General features: G+C 46.4%; 5 protein-coding genes across 5 annotated transcripts; 2 read left to right on the top strand and 3 right to left on the bottom strand.

The window, feature by feature from the left end:
• Positions 1 to 2,168: 2,168 nt before the first annotated feature.
• Positions 2,169 to 3,535, bottom strand: SERLADRAFT_435399 (uncharacterized protein; the record flags this gene model as incomplete). Its single annotated transcript, XM_007315654.1, has 6 exons — positions 2,169 to 2,243; positions 2,301 to 2,737; positions 2,787 to 2,807; positions 2,875 to 3,313; positions 3,377 to 3,448; positions 3,506 to 3,535. The coding sequence occupies 6 exons, from the start codon at positions 3,533 to 3,535 to the stop codon at positions 2,169 to 2,171; spliced, it is 1,074 nt and encodes a 357-aa protein (XP_007315716.1).
• A 1,774-nt stretch (positions 3,536 to 5,309) lies between these two features.
• SERLADRAFT_382863 (uncharacterized protein) lies at positions 5,310 to 5,627 on the bottom strand (the record flags this gene model as incomplete). Its single annotated transcript, XM_007315653.1, has 2 exons — positions 5,310 to 5,430; positions 5,467 to 5,627. The coding sequence occupies 2 exons, from the start codon at positions 5,625 to 5,627 to the stop codon at positions 5,310 to 5,312; spliced, it is 282 nt and encodes a 93-aa protein (XP_007315715.1).
• A 298-nt stretch (positions 5,628 to 5,925) lies between these two features.
• On the bottom strand, positions 5,926 to 6,150 carry SERLADRAFT_382862 (uncharacterized protein; the record flags this gene model as incomplete). The annotated part of the gene is made up of 1 exon (XM_007315652.1): positions 5,926 to 6,150. A coding segment is annotated over one exon (225 nt), but the record flags the coding sequence as incomplete, so codon positions are not given.
• Positions 6,151 to 7,724: 1,574 nt separating this feature from the next.
• Positions 7,725 to 8,120, top strand: SERLADRAFT_382861 (uncharacterized protein; the record flags this gene model as incomplete). Its single annotated transcript, XM_007315651.1, has 1 exon — positions 7,725 to 8,120. The coding sequence occupies one exon, from the start codon at positions 7,772 to 7,774 to the stop codon at positions 7,991 to 7,993; it is 222 nt and encodes a 73-aa protein (XP_007315713.1).
• Positions 8,121 to 12,737: 4,617 nt separating this feature from the next.
• Positions 12,738 to 14,072, top strand: SERLADRAFT_435396 (uncharacterized protein; the record flags this gene model as incomplete). The annotated part of the gene is made up of 1 exon (XM_007315650.1): positions 12,738 to 14,072. The coding sequence occupies one exon, from the start codon at positions 12,738 to 12,740 to the stop codon at positions 14,070 to 14,072; it is 1,335 nt and encodes a 444-aa protein (XP_007315712.1).
• Positions 14,073 to 14,708: the final 636 nt, after the last annotated feature.

Raw genomic sequence — 14,708 nt, 5'->3', positions numbered from 1 at the left:
TACTTCGGCAACAGATGGTGGTCACCACCCCCACCACCGCTCCTCTGGCTTGGGGCCACCTCCACCTCCACCTTTTCCTGTTTCAAAAGGAAAAACAGCAGTGTCTCGACCTACGAAGCGTCTAAAGCCATTTTTCTGGAATAAAATTGACAACAGAGAACTAGCATCCACCATTTGGAATGAAGTATCTGCAACTATGGAGTTCAAATTGGAGGATCTTGAAGCCACCTTTACTCTGGATAATACACCATCATCAACGCCATCACAGATGTTGCTGAGTCCCACCAAGCGGCAGAATGTAACCACACTTCTAGATATTACCCGTGCGAATAACATTGGTATGCCTGTTTGCTTTTAGCAGACTAATCGTTGTATCGCTGATGCTGTGCAGCGATCATGCTTTCAAGGATCAAATTGAGCTTCCCTGAAATTCGGCAAGCTCTTCTAGACTTAGATGACAACAAACTCTCTGTCGATGATTTGAAAGTAATCAGCAAGCAACTTCCGACTGCAGAGGAGGTCAATTATCTTATTTCTACTACCTATAATGTGCATGTGCTGACTTGGCCTAGATCACTCGAATACAAGACTTCCAAGATGCCAGCAAGCTCGCTAAAGCTGATCAGTACTTTAGTCAGGTGAAGCGTCTTACGTCAATAATTAAAATGTTGCTAACACGAAACAGATCATGGTAATACCAAGGCTAACACAACGGCTGAATTGTATGTTATACCGTCGGAAGCTCGAACTGGATATAGAGGAGATCCGACCAGACCTGAAAGCGTTGCGTGATGCTTCGCGCGAGTTACGATCTTCGAAACGCTTCAGGCGAGTTTTACAGGTGCATAACAATATCCTTTAGACTTGGTTAAACATAGATTTAATCTCTTCAATTCGTTTTGAAGGTTGTATTAACTGTGGGGAATGCATTAAATGGATCGACTTTCCGCGGAGGAGCTCGCGGCTTCCGACTTGAAGCCTTGCTCAAGGTAACTACGTCCAAATAGCCTTCGATCAGGCTCTAATATTGATTACAGATGAAAGAAACAAAGACCGCCAAGGGCGGACTTGACTGTCCCACTCTCTTGCATTACCTGGCTCGAGTTCTCATGCGCGCAGATCCCTCGCTTACTATGTTTATCGATGAACTACCTAGTGTGGAACCTGCCGCTCGAAGCAAGTGTCATGTACATTCAAGTGGTTCTGTGTTCTGACATATTTCTACCAGTTTCGTTCCAGACTGTTGCTCAGTCCGTGCAGTCTATAGTTGTTTCTCTCGGACAGGTGAAGGAAGAGGTCATGCTTCTCAAGCAGTTACGCGCCCCTTCAGCGAATGATTCGTTTGTGAAAGTTATGCAGGTAGGTTGAGTCAGCTTTTGTCGCCAAACCCATGTGCTGATCAAAATTTCAGCCCTTCGTCGAAAAGATGGGTGGAACAGTTGATGCACTCCAGAAGATGTCAGCAGTAGTCGATACTGATCTTCGGTCACTATTTTCCTATTATGGTGAATCTTTGGATTCGCCCGAGGGACCCAAACCAGAAGATTTCTTTGGGTTAATATGCTCCTTTTCGTCTTCACTACAGGTAATATAGTGACCGCTGATAACAGTCTACATTACTTATTCCTTGTCATATCTTGTAGAAAGCTGCACTGGAAATTCATGATGCCGAGGAGAAACTGCAAGCAATGGCATCCAAACCCATTATACGAGAGCCAACACAGTCGGGGAATCTACCGGTTTGTTACCATATCCAATGGTATTTCTTATGCATACTAATTGTCCTTGTAGACGATAAAGGGCGTACAAGAGACCTCCACAAACTTACTAGTACCAATTCCTTCTGATCCACAAGCTCGTGCTACAGCACAGAAGTCCGTTGGACGAGGAGATCTCGACGAAGCAATTCGTACCCTTAAAGAGGGCAGAACAAGAAGAGCCCGGCCCGCGAGGTCCATTGCTAGAGCAAGCAAAATATTCCTTGACGGCAGGCCTGAAAGTCGTGTATTTAACGAGTAATGAGGACACTTCACAACCTAATTTTTGATAACCCAGTTCTTATACGTTTACATGTTGTATTATTCTACAACTCCGGGATGTACTGAATGAATCTAAGTCATTCCCTCGATATTACTGATGCGTTGAGTTCTTTAGCCGTTTTGTTCCTGCTAGCATTTATTCAACGGAGATACTTCATCACACTGCGCTACGCATTCCAAGAAGAGAGCGAAGAATTGATCCACCTGACAAGTCATATAATTTAAGTACTTGTTGCATTGAGTCGAGGGAAAAGCTAGTACATTAACGTATTGGGCGACGAGAGAGTTCTTTCCGCTCGGTCCCCACGATTCGTCACATGAACGGTAATTCCAGAGGTCAACGACCGTCTCACCGGCGGTTATGGCACCATTCAACTCTACGTCCACTCGGTAACGCTCGCACGCAAAAAGTTCCGGATTCGAAACATAGCCGATGGTTAGAGCATCATGGAGAGGAGGACCTTCGTCGAAGCCAAATGTAGACTTGTAGGTATCGGCAAAGAAACTAATGAGGGTCGAAAGAGTATGACGAAGATTAGTAGATGGATGGGGAAGCACGTTATCGTTTTCGGGTGATGTGGCGGTGGGCGATCGTAAGCATGAGTGCACCTCCCTGTTCACGATCGCAGTATGTGTTACGTTGATCGGTATCATAACTTTCTTTACAGGTACATTCAGCACGATTTGAGCGGCCTCAGCTGTATGAATATGTGAGGCACATGACATGATTGCGAAAACCATACATACGATCACATAGTATATTGAATTCTACCAAAGATGAAGTTCGGTGAATTATAAATGATAAGATGATGGACCTAAGACTGTTGGACCATACCTGCTACAGCGGATCGGTTGCCAAGACCGACACCTCCACCCATAAAAACAAACTGCTCAACGGCGACCAGTAATTCCGGGTATACGCTAACAAAAAGAGCGACGTTTGTCATGGGTCCACACGACACGATAGTGGCCTGATGGCCTGTACCCTTCTTCCATATTTGCTTGATTGACTTTGCCATAGCCTCTAAAGCATTAACCGGCAAACCATCCACATCTTTGGCAATTCTCGCTGTTGCCTTGGGATCATCGGATGGAGTAAGCCCTTGCACGCCTCCTAGGCCATTTTCACCGTGAATATCTGGATCATGTCTTGCCTCTCGAATCAGAGGCTTTACGGCACCAGGATAAACGAGCACGTCGTTTGATGCGCCGAATGCATGGAGGCACCTAGCTGCATTCTTCGCAGTGCATTCAGCAGAAGCGTTGCCATGAACCTAATTAAGGCCGTATGCAAAACGAGTAAGTCATACTTGTAACTGCCCAGAATACTGCTTTACTGTTGATACACCCAGGAGTTGTATGTTCGGGCAATGGATGGCCATCATGATGGCTGTAGCATCATCATGTCCCTTGCGAGTTGGATGTCAACTAAACCTGTATCGTTCGTCCCCTAGTGTAAAACTCACGGGATCGACGTCCAGCCATACGTATTTCATGTTAACGAGACAACAAACAACATGTACTTCCGCATCAGTGAAATCAGTTAAGCCTGCTAGCGCCTTGCTTTGTTTGGCTAGTCAATACACTGCACTTTGAGGACTAAAAATACAATGGGATTATACCGTGAAAATATCATATGGTACCAAAAAAATGCTGAAATAAATGCTGTCAGATTATTTCAGCCTTACTTCTGATAATACCAAAATAATCGGCACATGTAATGGCGCAATAATACCACTGTCATTATTCTTTCCTTATCAAGTATGACCTCAGTGTAGTATAGGAGATTCGACCAGAATAATATAAGTCAAACTGTAGTCTCAAATATATGCTTTCCCCCATTCTCCCATTGCCAACACTCCAAGAGAATAAATGCCAAGACTCCATGCCTAGACTTGGAGGAAGGCCCAAGAAAGTCATGGGCTACTTGCCCCAGTGCACAAACAACCAGGGAAAATCAAGATATCAAACAGCCAAGTCAAAAACAGCCATCAATCAGTAAACAGCATTGACTGGTTAAAATCCATGAATGAGCAAACACTTGCAAGGGGATACAGAGAACAATTTGTACCGCCTTGTTCAGTTGCTCAGGCGGTTGAAGGCACCACAAGCCTATTCCTGGACCTTCGAGTCCTCTAAGTGAGCCTGGTTCTCAGAAACATGAAACAAAAACCACATACCGATACCAGTTATCAATCCAAGGCTTTTTGAGTTGGGAGATGAATGACTCATCCACACTGTCCAAAGAGGCCCTGACGAACAACAATATTTGAAGCCAGAGTTGTGAGGAATCGATTTTTCTTATCGCATTCCCGTCATGTCGTGGTTAGCAGACTCAATCCCCGTCACTCCTCTTGCCCTTGGACTAGAGATTACAGCAGGTGTCTTATTACTTTTATCATTCTTCTTCTTATTCTCTCTTCACACTCACGTTCTATCGTACCTACAACGAGGTAGACTTGTTGTCGACCCTCGAGAGGATATCCAGATGACATAGTCACGATCCAGTGCTATGTCTGGGAATACTTCGGAGGAATATTGATAAGCGAAGAAGGTTGTGAGTCAGCGCCTTCTCATGGGCTTACTGATACAGCCAATCGTACATCCCTTACCAATACGCTTTCTCATACGATTAGTAAAAACGATAGATCGGACCACTTTCTTCCTTTTATTCTTATTGGTTAGCTAGCTGGTCAGACCACTTTCTCAGTACTTCCCTTTCTCGGTCTGACCATCGTCGTTCACTATATAGAGAAGTACATACTTGATGTATTGTTCTCCAGTTCAATATTAGTTTGGATTTGCGCTCTTACCGATACTCTTCATTCTCATACTCTGATTCACCGCCTTCAAGGAAGGACTTGACCAGACATTGGGCTTTGTTATATAGCTTCGTATTTGTTGCCTGACAAAATATTGAACTCACCTACCTCGAATCCTTTTCCAGAGCCCCTCTTTGGAAAACCGTTTCCTTACACCCTGAAAAAGACTGTCGTTGCCACTGCACCGGTCTAAACCTTCATCATCACCTTCTCCACCTCTCTACCATCCCTATCCCTCTCCTCACTATCGTCATCGACCTCTCACTATCCACCCCATTACACCTATTGTCGTTCAGTCTTCCCAAACTGGACGCCTTCTCTACCATCACCGCTCTCGTCCAATTCTTTGCGTTCTTTGCCATCATCAGATACCTACAAACCGGACTCGTCAGCGACGTTGTATACCTCCATCGTGTCTACCTCCCAACAGCTCTCAGAAGAGTGGGTATCAGAAGCGGACCGCAGACACCAGAGAGATTTCCTCGCAGCTCTCAACAAACCGCTCCCGGTCCTCCCCGCCCCTACCGAAGCCCGTACTCCAGACGTGGAAGGAACGGTCGAACAGATCACTGAGTTGTATCAAGACTCCTCTGCTTCGTCTTCACCAATTGATCCGATCGAGGATATCATCCTCGACATAAACGACGCACTCGCTCTCACCCAATCCATCTTTTACCATTCCGCCATCTGTAGGAGAAATTCTCGCAGTCTCGAGGAGATACTCCAACATCTCCGACAGAGCACGGAGAGAACTTTTAATCTTCATATCCCTGCGGCACGAACAAATTCCGTTGATAGACTACTTCGAGAGCCTAGTACGCCCGAGTTACGAGAACACTCAGAGGGTTAAGCTTTTGAAAGGAATAGCCAACGTACAAGAACGAAACCTGCAACTTATTTCGCAGAGCCACATCCCAGATCTCCTCGATCTTTATCGAATCCGCCCTCTTGTTTTTCCAGACATACCCAGCCGCCTCCTCCCTTACGACTTCGAACACACCTTGCTTTGCGGCATTGTGTTAAGAAAGAGGCCTAACGAGGAACCTACCTACGATATCCCGTCCTCATTTTTTACATCTGACTATTACGACACCTATTCCGCCTCTCCTGTCAGTTACCAACCCATCCAGTACTTCTGCATCAGCAATCATCTGGACCACCTCTCTATTGTCCAATATCTGACACGACTTCGCCGAACTCTCTACCTCCCTGAAGTCCAAGATCTTGACGCATTCGGACCGCGGTTTGGTCTTCAACACAGCACTTCTATTATAATCGTCACGCCCTCTACTAAAGATCACATTCGACGAGTTGTTGCTGCGTTAGCACGATTTGATCAACTCATCGCGACTGCTCAGAGGAAATCCCGTGACGGAGAAGACTACACGACCGAAATCGATAACATTCGACACGTTTCAGAATACGTCGACAAATATTACTGGATCCTAGAAATCCTCACTCCATTTGTTGTTAACCAACAATCTGATCACCCCGAACGTTTCATTGTTACAGTACTCCAAAGCGATTTCTGGGCCGTTATCAACCATAGCTCACGAACTCGTATCTATTCGCAATACTCTTACACCTACCAAGGTCAGAGAGGAGAAGCACCGCTCATCCCGTCGGTTGAACAACTTTTTGCACCTTGTGCAGAAAGGATAGAACGAGAAACAGGGAGTTCATTAACAGATATACTCGGGGGAGAATCTAGCAGCGAAACCGAGTCGGAAAGTGAAGAATCTACTCAAAGCGTAGAATACTGGAGACCCCGAGAAGCAGAAGGAGGAGACTTCCCTAGTAATTTTACGTTTGACCCAGACTTCGAGTAAATAAAAAAGAGACTAGTTATCTAGAAAGACTTGTTATCTAAAAAACCCGTTATCTAACCCGTTGAAAAACTGGAGCCCTATCGAGAACCCCGTCCTCTGGTCACTCCCGACACACCTCCCCCACAATCTCTAGGAGCTGCTGCTGAAGCTCTAGAACCAGACGATCTGTATCAATCAGCAGGACCAGAAAACTTTCCTCCCCCACCTCCAACTCCAGAACCCGAAAACCAACCCGACGATTGGTTCGATCAGGAATCTTTGGACCTTGAACCTGATCTAGCAGCCGCAATGGCCGACGAAACAAATCAAGGAAGTAAAGCTGTCCTTGCCACTCCTCCATTCGAATTCATCGGTAAAAAGGAAACATACGTTGACTGGAAGAACGCCTTAGCAAACTACTTTTTCGCCTATCCCAGAAGTTTCCAAACCAACTCCTCCAAAATCCTCTTTGCACTATCCCGGATCTCGTCCGATAAAGCCAATGACGCCTGTCATACATGGAAGGCGAATTTCAACAACAAAACCGCAGTGCTAGGAGACCTATTTGCACCGCGAAATTGGGGAACTATCTCAGAATTCATCAAGGAGTTAGATAACGAATTCTTGGACCCCCATCTCAAGTTGAAAGCAGAGATTGCCCTTCACAATTACGAACAGCGAGAGATGACGGTAGACGCATATTTTGGAGGACTCGAATCCAAACTCATGGAAGCAGGATTACCACCAGACGCAGATGAAAGTTATCCGTTCATTCACAGTATCCTTCGCCGCAACCTCTCTCAATTCCTTCGTGATCGTATCTCGCAACAGGAAAACCTACCCACCACGTACTTAGAGTGGAAGGCAGCAGCAAGGAAATGGGAACAGCGAAATGAAGAGCTTAACCTGGAAAGGAGGAGAGATAAACCACTTCAACAGAGGCTGCCAACTCAGTACCAACGATATCAACCACGCTATCAGCAGAACCGAGACTACCCTCCGCCACAGTATCGACAGACAGTACCGCGAACAGAGACGCGAAGACCACAGTATATCCAACAGCGACCGTATTATACTCCATCTCATAGACCACCGCCCCAGAATGCAGTCCATCCAAACACAGCAGGAACGTTTGGAGGATCAGGTGTACCTATGGAGATTGGGAGTTCCAACACGCAGAGACAACATCGGCCCAACCCGAATGTTACTTGTTACAACTGTGGCGAACGAGGCCACATTGCTAGAAATTGCCCACATGGAAAGATGGCAATACGATATATGGAAACGGAGGAAACCAAAGACACTCCCACTACATCGTCATTAAAAGAAATCGAAGCACCCCCGAAGGATTTTCAGAAAGGTCAGGAGTAAGCACGGACTCTCTGACCCGAAATGTTGTAATTAACCCTCGTATATTACCAACGACTGCAATGAAACGAGTTGATCAACATCTACGTGCTGTAACCGAAACCTACGCAAAGCCACATTCACCGGAATGGTTGGCCAGACGAATCAAAGACCAGAAACCAGAAAGAGCAAGAGCTCTGTTACGAAACTGGGCCCATAAAGATCACTACGAGCATATCACCCTGCAGGCGATACAGATGCTAAAGAACCACGACGAAGAGAACATTATAGAACGCATCCATGCTTACACCTCGTCGCACAACCCTACGTCAAAACGAAGCCTCCACGTCATTTCTCAAGTCACTACCATAGACGACAGACAGACATTCACCGTCCCAACCCTTATCGACTCTGGTTGCACCAACTCGGTTATCGATCGAAGCCTGGTTGACAAGTATACCCTCAATACTACGCCTCTGCCCATCCCTCTTGACGCTGCAGGAGCCGATGGTCGATCCCAGAAAGTAACACACTATGTCACTCTTCACATCAATGTGAAAGGGAAAGAACATTTGATAGATGTCATCGTAGCATCTCTACTTTCACCACGCATACTGCTTGGATACGACTGGTTGATACTGACGAATCCAACAATTGATTGGCGGACCAACAAGATTACCTTCCCTGCTGATGATCCGGAGTATCATCCTGAAGAAGGGGATAAAGTTCTAGCCGTCGATCTTGAAACACGAATTATGGAGATAACACAGCTAGAATTGAACGCATTCGCCACTAAAAGTCAACAAATCGCCGAATCCTCCGAAAAGGCAAAGTCAAAGCTTACTTTCCGAGATGTCGTTCCTCCAATCTACCATGAATTCGAACCCGTTTTCACCAAAGAATCATTCGACAAACTTCCCCCGAAACGTCCTTGGGACCATGCAATCGAGTTAATACCCGAAGCTAATGGTCTTGACTGTAAAACGTACCCTCTTAGCCGAGACGAACAACACCATCTAGACGAATTCCTTAACGAAAATCTAACAAGTGGACGGATTCGAGTATCCAAATCACCTTACGCATCACCATTCTTCTTTATCAAAAAGAAAGATGGCTCACTACGCCCTGTCCAAGATTATCGCAAGCTGAATGAGCTTACCATAAAGAATCGCTACACCCTCCCCCTCATATCCGAACTTATCGATAAACTCAAAGGTGCCAATTACTTCACAAAACTAGACGTACGATGGGGATACAACAACGTCCGAATCCAAGAAGGAGACGAACACAAGGCCGCTTTCAGGACCAATCGCGGCCTGTTCGAACCCCTCGTCATGTTTTTCGGACTTACCAACTCGCCAGCAACCTTCCAGACCATGATGGACCACCTCCTAAGAGAACTGATCACGGAAGGAAAAGTTATTGTATATTTAGACGATATTATGATCTTCACGGAAACACTCGAAGAACATCGTCAAATAGTCACCAAAGTCCTCCGTATCCTGCAACAAAATCAGTTGTATCTTAAACCAGAGAAGTGCGAATTCGAGAAACAGGAAGTCGAGTACTTAGGCATGATCATCTCCAAAGACACTATCCGTATGGATCCGTTAAAAGTCGCAGCGGTCGCTGACTGGCCCGCACCAAAGAACAAAAGGGAACTCCAATCATTCTTAGGGTTCTCCAATTTCTATCGACGATTTGTTAAAGACTACGGACGAATTGCGAAACCACTCACTGTGCTCACTGGAAAAGTTGACTGGACCTGGAAAGACGAACAAGAGACGTCCTTTGAAACGTTGAAGAAAACGCTTACTACTGCCCCCACCCTTGCTATACCAAACGACGAAGACCCATTCAAACTAGAAACCGACGCCTCTGACTTCGCTGTAGGAGCCGTCCTATCCCAGAAACAAAACGACAAATTCAGACCCATAGCGTTCCTCTCGAAAGCCCTTACCCCTGCAGAACGGAACTATGAAATTTACGACAAAGAGATGCTCGCAGTCATGACGGCGTTAGATGAATGGCGACATCACCTTGTAGGATCGAAACACCCCTTCACCATCTTCACAGATCACCAAAACCTCCTCTACTTCCGTCAACCGCAGAAATACAATCGACGCCAAGCTCGATGGTCATCCCAGCTTGCAGATTATAATTTTAAGATGGAACACGTCAAAGGAAATCAGAATACGAAGGCCGACCTGTTAAGCAGACGGATCGATCATCCTAAAGGCACAAACGATAACGAAGATCAGATACTTCTCCCAGACGTACATTTCGAATTACTTGACACCAACGAAGGATACCTACCAGATATACGTCAAAGCTTCCAGAAACAAGACGACGTAGTAAGGAAGAACTTGAAAGAGAAACCGGATACCTGGAAGATGAAGGATAGGATCGTCTGGATTAAGAGAGAGTCCGCGACGAGTTCCTACCCGATCCCTTTAGCTGACCGAGTATACGTTCCCCGAAATCACGAACTAAGGGCACGAATATTGAAAGATCATCACGACGAAGCCCTAGCCGGGCACCCAGGAGAAAGAACAATGTTTGAACGAGTAAACCGAGAGCTCTGGTGGCCGAGTCTTCGTACAGATATCAGACGGTATGTACGAGGATGCGAGAGTTGTCAACGCACCAAGGCACATCGGACAAAGACTAACGCCCCTCTACACCCGAACCCGATACCAGATCGGCCTTGGCAGGTTATCACCACCGATCTCATAGGCGCATTACCGGAATCCAAGGGCTACACCGCCGTTCAGGTCTTTGTTGACCGATTTAGTAAAATGGCCCATTTCGTCCCCACCTTCGTCACTCTCGACTCGGCCGGTTATGCACGTCAACTCCGAGATAATGTAATACGACTCCACGGAATTCCTGAAAAGATCGTCTCTGATCGAGGTCCTCAATTCATGTCTCGATTCACAAAAGACTTCTACGACCTAATGGGGATAACACCAGGCCTCTCTACAGGCTATCACCCTCAAACAGACGGACAATCCGAACGGATCAACCAGGATCTAGAGCATTACCTCCGCGTTTTTATAAATCATCGACAAGATGACTGGGCAGACTGGCTCTCCATTGCTGAGTTTACATACAACAACCACCTCCATACCGCAACGAATCAAACACCTTTCTTTTTGAACTATGGGTTACACCCAAGAACGAATATCACCACCACGTTATCCCCTCGCTCCGCTTCTGCAGCAGAATTTAGCGAACAAATGAAAAAACTCCACGATATCACGAAATCCTCCCTTCTTGTAGCAAACGAGAATCTGAAGAAGTATTACGACCGTAAGAAATCCCCCTCCCGGGAGTACCGAGCTGGCGACAAAGTCTGGTTAGAAGGGCATAACATCACAACGGATAGACCAATGAAGAAATTAGACGATAAACGCTTCGGACCTTTCAAAATCACCCAAAAGGTCGGACCCTCCGCCTATCAACTCGATATCCCTAAAAGTTGGAAGTCCATTCATCCCGTGTTCAACGAAGCCATCCTCTCCCCATATCACGCCCCCGAATTCATCAATCAACCAATTTCCTCGCGACCACCACCCGAGATCGTGGAAGGAATAGACGAATACGAAGTAGAGAGTATAATCGCTTCCAGACCGACCAAACTGAAAGGTAGTAAACTCGACTACCTCATTCACTGGCACGGTTATCCAGTCTCCGAACGAACTTGGGAACCCGACACCAATCTTACGCATGTCGCTGATTTACTCGCCGCCTTCCATAAAACAAATCCAGCCGCCCCTCGGATTATTACCGCTTCTCTCCACTTCCGTCCTTACGAAAACTACACCGCCACTTCCAAACCTCCTATGCTCTTTGATTGGATTAGTAACAAGTTCCAAAGTGCCGCATCCGGACTCATGAGGACACGAGTCTTATAAAAGGGGAGCTAATGTGAGGAATCGATTTTTCTTATCGCATTCCCGTCATGTCGTGGTTAGCAGACTCAATCCCCGTCACTCCTCTTGCCCTTGGACTAGAGATTACAGCAGGTGTCTTATTACTTTTATCATTCTTCTTCTTATTCTCTCTTCACACTCACGTTCTATCGTACCTACAACGAGGTAGACTTGTTGTCGACCCTCGAGAGGATATCCAGATGACATAGTCACGATCCAGTGCTATGTCTGGGAATACTTCGGAGGAATATTGATAAGCGAAGAAGGTTGTGAGTCAGCGCCTTCTCATGGGCTTACTGATACAGCCAATCGTACATCCCTTACCAATACGCTTTCTCATACGATTAGTAAAAACGATAGATCGGACCACTTTCTTCCTTTTATTCTTATTGGTTAGCTAGCTGGTCAGACCACTTTCTCAGTACTTCCCTTTCTCGGTCTGACCATCGTCGTTCACTATATAGAGAAGTACATACTTGATGTATTGTTCTCCAGTTCAATATTAGTTTGGATTTGCGCTCTTACCGATACTCTTCATTCTCATACTCTGATTCACCGCCTTCAAGGAAGGACTTGACCAGACATTGGGCTTTGTTATATAGCTTCGTATTTGTTGCCTGACACAATCAGCTACCTCAACAACCTCTCCCCCAGAGCCATGGGTATGAGGATTATCAGCATTTCCAGAATGACAACTTTGTCCACCAACCGTTCAATCAATTCGCTCAGTTCAGTCAAATCCCTCCGCATATCAACCATCACAGTAGTTCTCTCGCCAATTCTGGCATGGTATCTTCAGCTTCTTCCTTGCCAAACAATTCATCACTACCTTCGCTACCGTCTATCGCAACTGATCCTAGTTTTTTTGACTCAAACGCCGCCAGCCTTTTCCCAGGAGCATACCATCAATCCCTTTCTTCACTTTTCCAGACAAACCATTCCTCCCACTCTTTCGATTCTTCATTTGACGATATGCAGCCTCGAGGTCTCCAAGGTATAGAAGTCGGACATCTACAAGTGCGTGATGTACCATTTCAAGATATACCCTTCCAGCTTCCAAGTTCTCCTGTCTCTGGATCCGTGTCTGGACACTCTGGTTTCTTTATGAACCAGGCTCCCGCTTCTCCCGCCTCGGGCCACTCCAGCTTCTACGCAAGCGTACCTCCAGGCTCTCCGTCCTCTGGCCAGTCTGGCTTCAGTGCAAATCCCAGCGCGAACCTCATTCCTCTCTCACCTAACCCTGGCTTCTTTGCGAACCTTCCCCCGTCTTCTCCCGTTTCTCGCTTGGCCTCACCTCCTCCCCCTGTCCCATCTAAGCTTACTGCAACTGCGCCCGCAAAGATTGTCAAATCGGGAAAACGGCCATCTGCTGTGACCGTCAGAGAGACACTCCGGGCCCAGTTAGCAACATCGTCAGGCAACGAAGTGAGCACAGAGCGTCTTATCACCACAGACAGAAGGGTCAGTACAAAGGACGCTGGGACCCCACAGTCTGCAAAGGTGGACAACAGGCCACGTAAGCAACCACGATCTCATATTGAGGACAATGTGTCCTTGATGCAGAAGGTGATGGAGCCTGTTGCGCAGGCTATGCAAGGACAGCAAAGCCTTGCACAGGAGGCACTCCAAGTTAAGGGAGGTAAGGTAGCCGCGAGGCATGTGAAGTACACGGCCATAGCAGAACGTGCACGCAGCGACAGGCGGTCGAAAGATAAGGAAGCCACTGTGTTGGAACACGAACAGTTCAAGGAGAAGCTGCAGTTAGTTAACAGAAGTCAGGTACAAAGGGAACGAGAACAGCGACAACACGAGAAGGACATGTTTGAAATGAAATTCAAACTCATCCAAGCCGTCAAGGATATCCCTGGTGTGGATAGTAGCATCATCTCTTCCCTTCTCGCCAACAACTCTACCTCGCCTGCTCCCTCTTCACTGGTGTCCAATTTCTTTGAGCAGTCGATTTCTGGCCCTGTTGCTTCCTCTTCCACTTCCGTATCCACCTCTGCTTTCAATTCTCGTGCATTGGACAATTATAAAGATTACAGCGGTGATGATGACGCTGATGATGACGCTGATGACAATGAAGACTCAATGGCAGTTGATGGGGGATTGTACGAGTGAATTCATACTATCGTGCTTGTTCTGAATCATCGCTATCTCTGTACTATCTTATTTTTTGTATGTTTGTTGAGCAATCATAGTGTTGTGGTATTTGTGAACAAAGTATTACATTCAATGTTTACAGGTTCAGTCTACATAAAGATGACTAGAAAAAAGTCCCAGCATTAAACGATGACGAAGTAACTGACCCTCGGGTATATTCACCCCATCAACGACACGAGGTGCTTCTGGCAACTCACAGGCAACGGCTATATTGTCAGGTACATCCTCGGAAGCTTCGCCCTGATTGTCATCTCGCCCATCATGGTTGTCAAACCCGCCATCATCATTCCACCTTTCAGCACTGTTGTCGCCTTCTATAAGAATCACCAAGTTGTGCAAAATAAAACATGAACGTAGCCACATAACAGCCCACTGATGCCTCTGGTGTGAACTGATTTGTATCCTGAGTTCTCGCAGAGATTGAAATCGGCCCTTGAGTAAGCCAATTGCATGCTCCGATCGGATCCGAATACGCAAGAGGTAGTAGTTATAGTGGCGCTCGCTTTGCGTAAGGTTACCATTTGTGGGACGCTTAAACGGCGCCACACACCATTTTTGGAGGGGGTATGCCGAGTCTGCCCACAGCCACTCGCC

The sequence above is a fragment of the Serpula lacrymans genome (assembly GCF_000218685.1).
Source record: "Serpula lacrymans var. lacrymans S7.9 unplaced genomic scaffold SERLAscaffold_4, whole genome shotgun sequence".
Classification (NCBI taxonomy): domain Eukaryota; kingdom Fungi; phylum Basidiomycota; class Agaricomycetes; order Boletales; family Serpulaceae; genus Serpula; species Serpula lacrymans.
The sequence above is the reverse complement of the archived record's forward strand: the minus strand, read 5'-3'. Positions and strand labels throughout refer to the sequence as shown.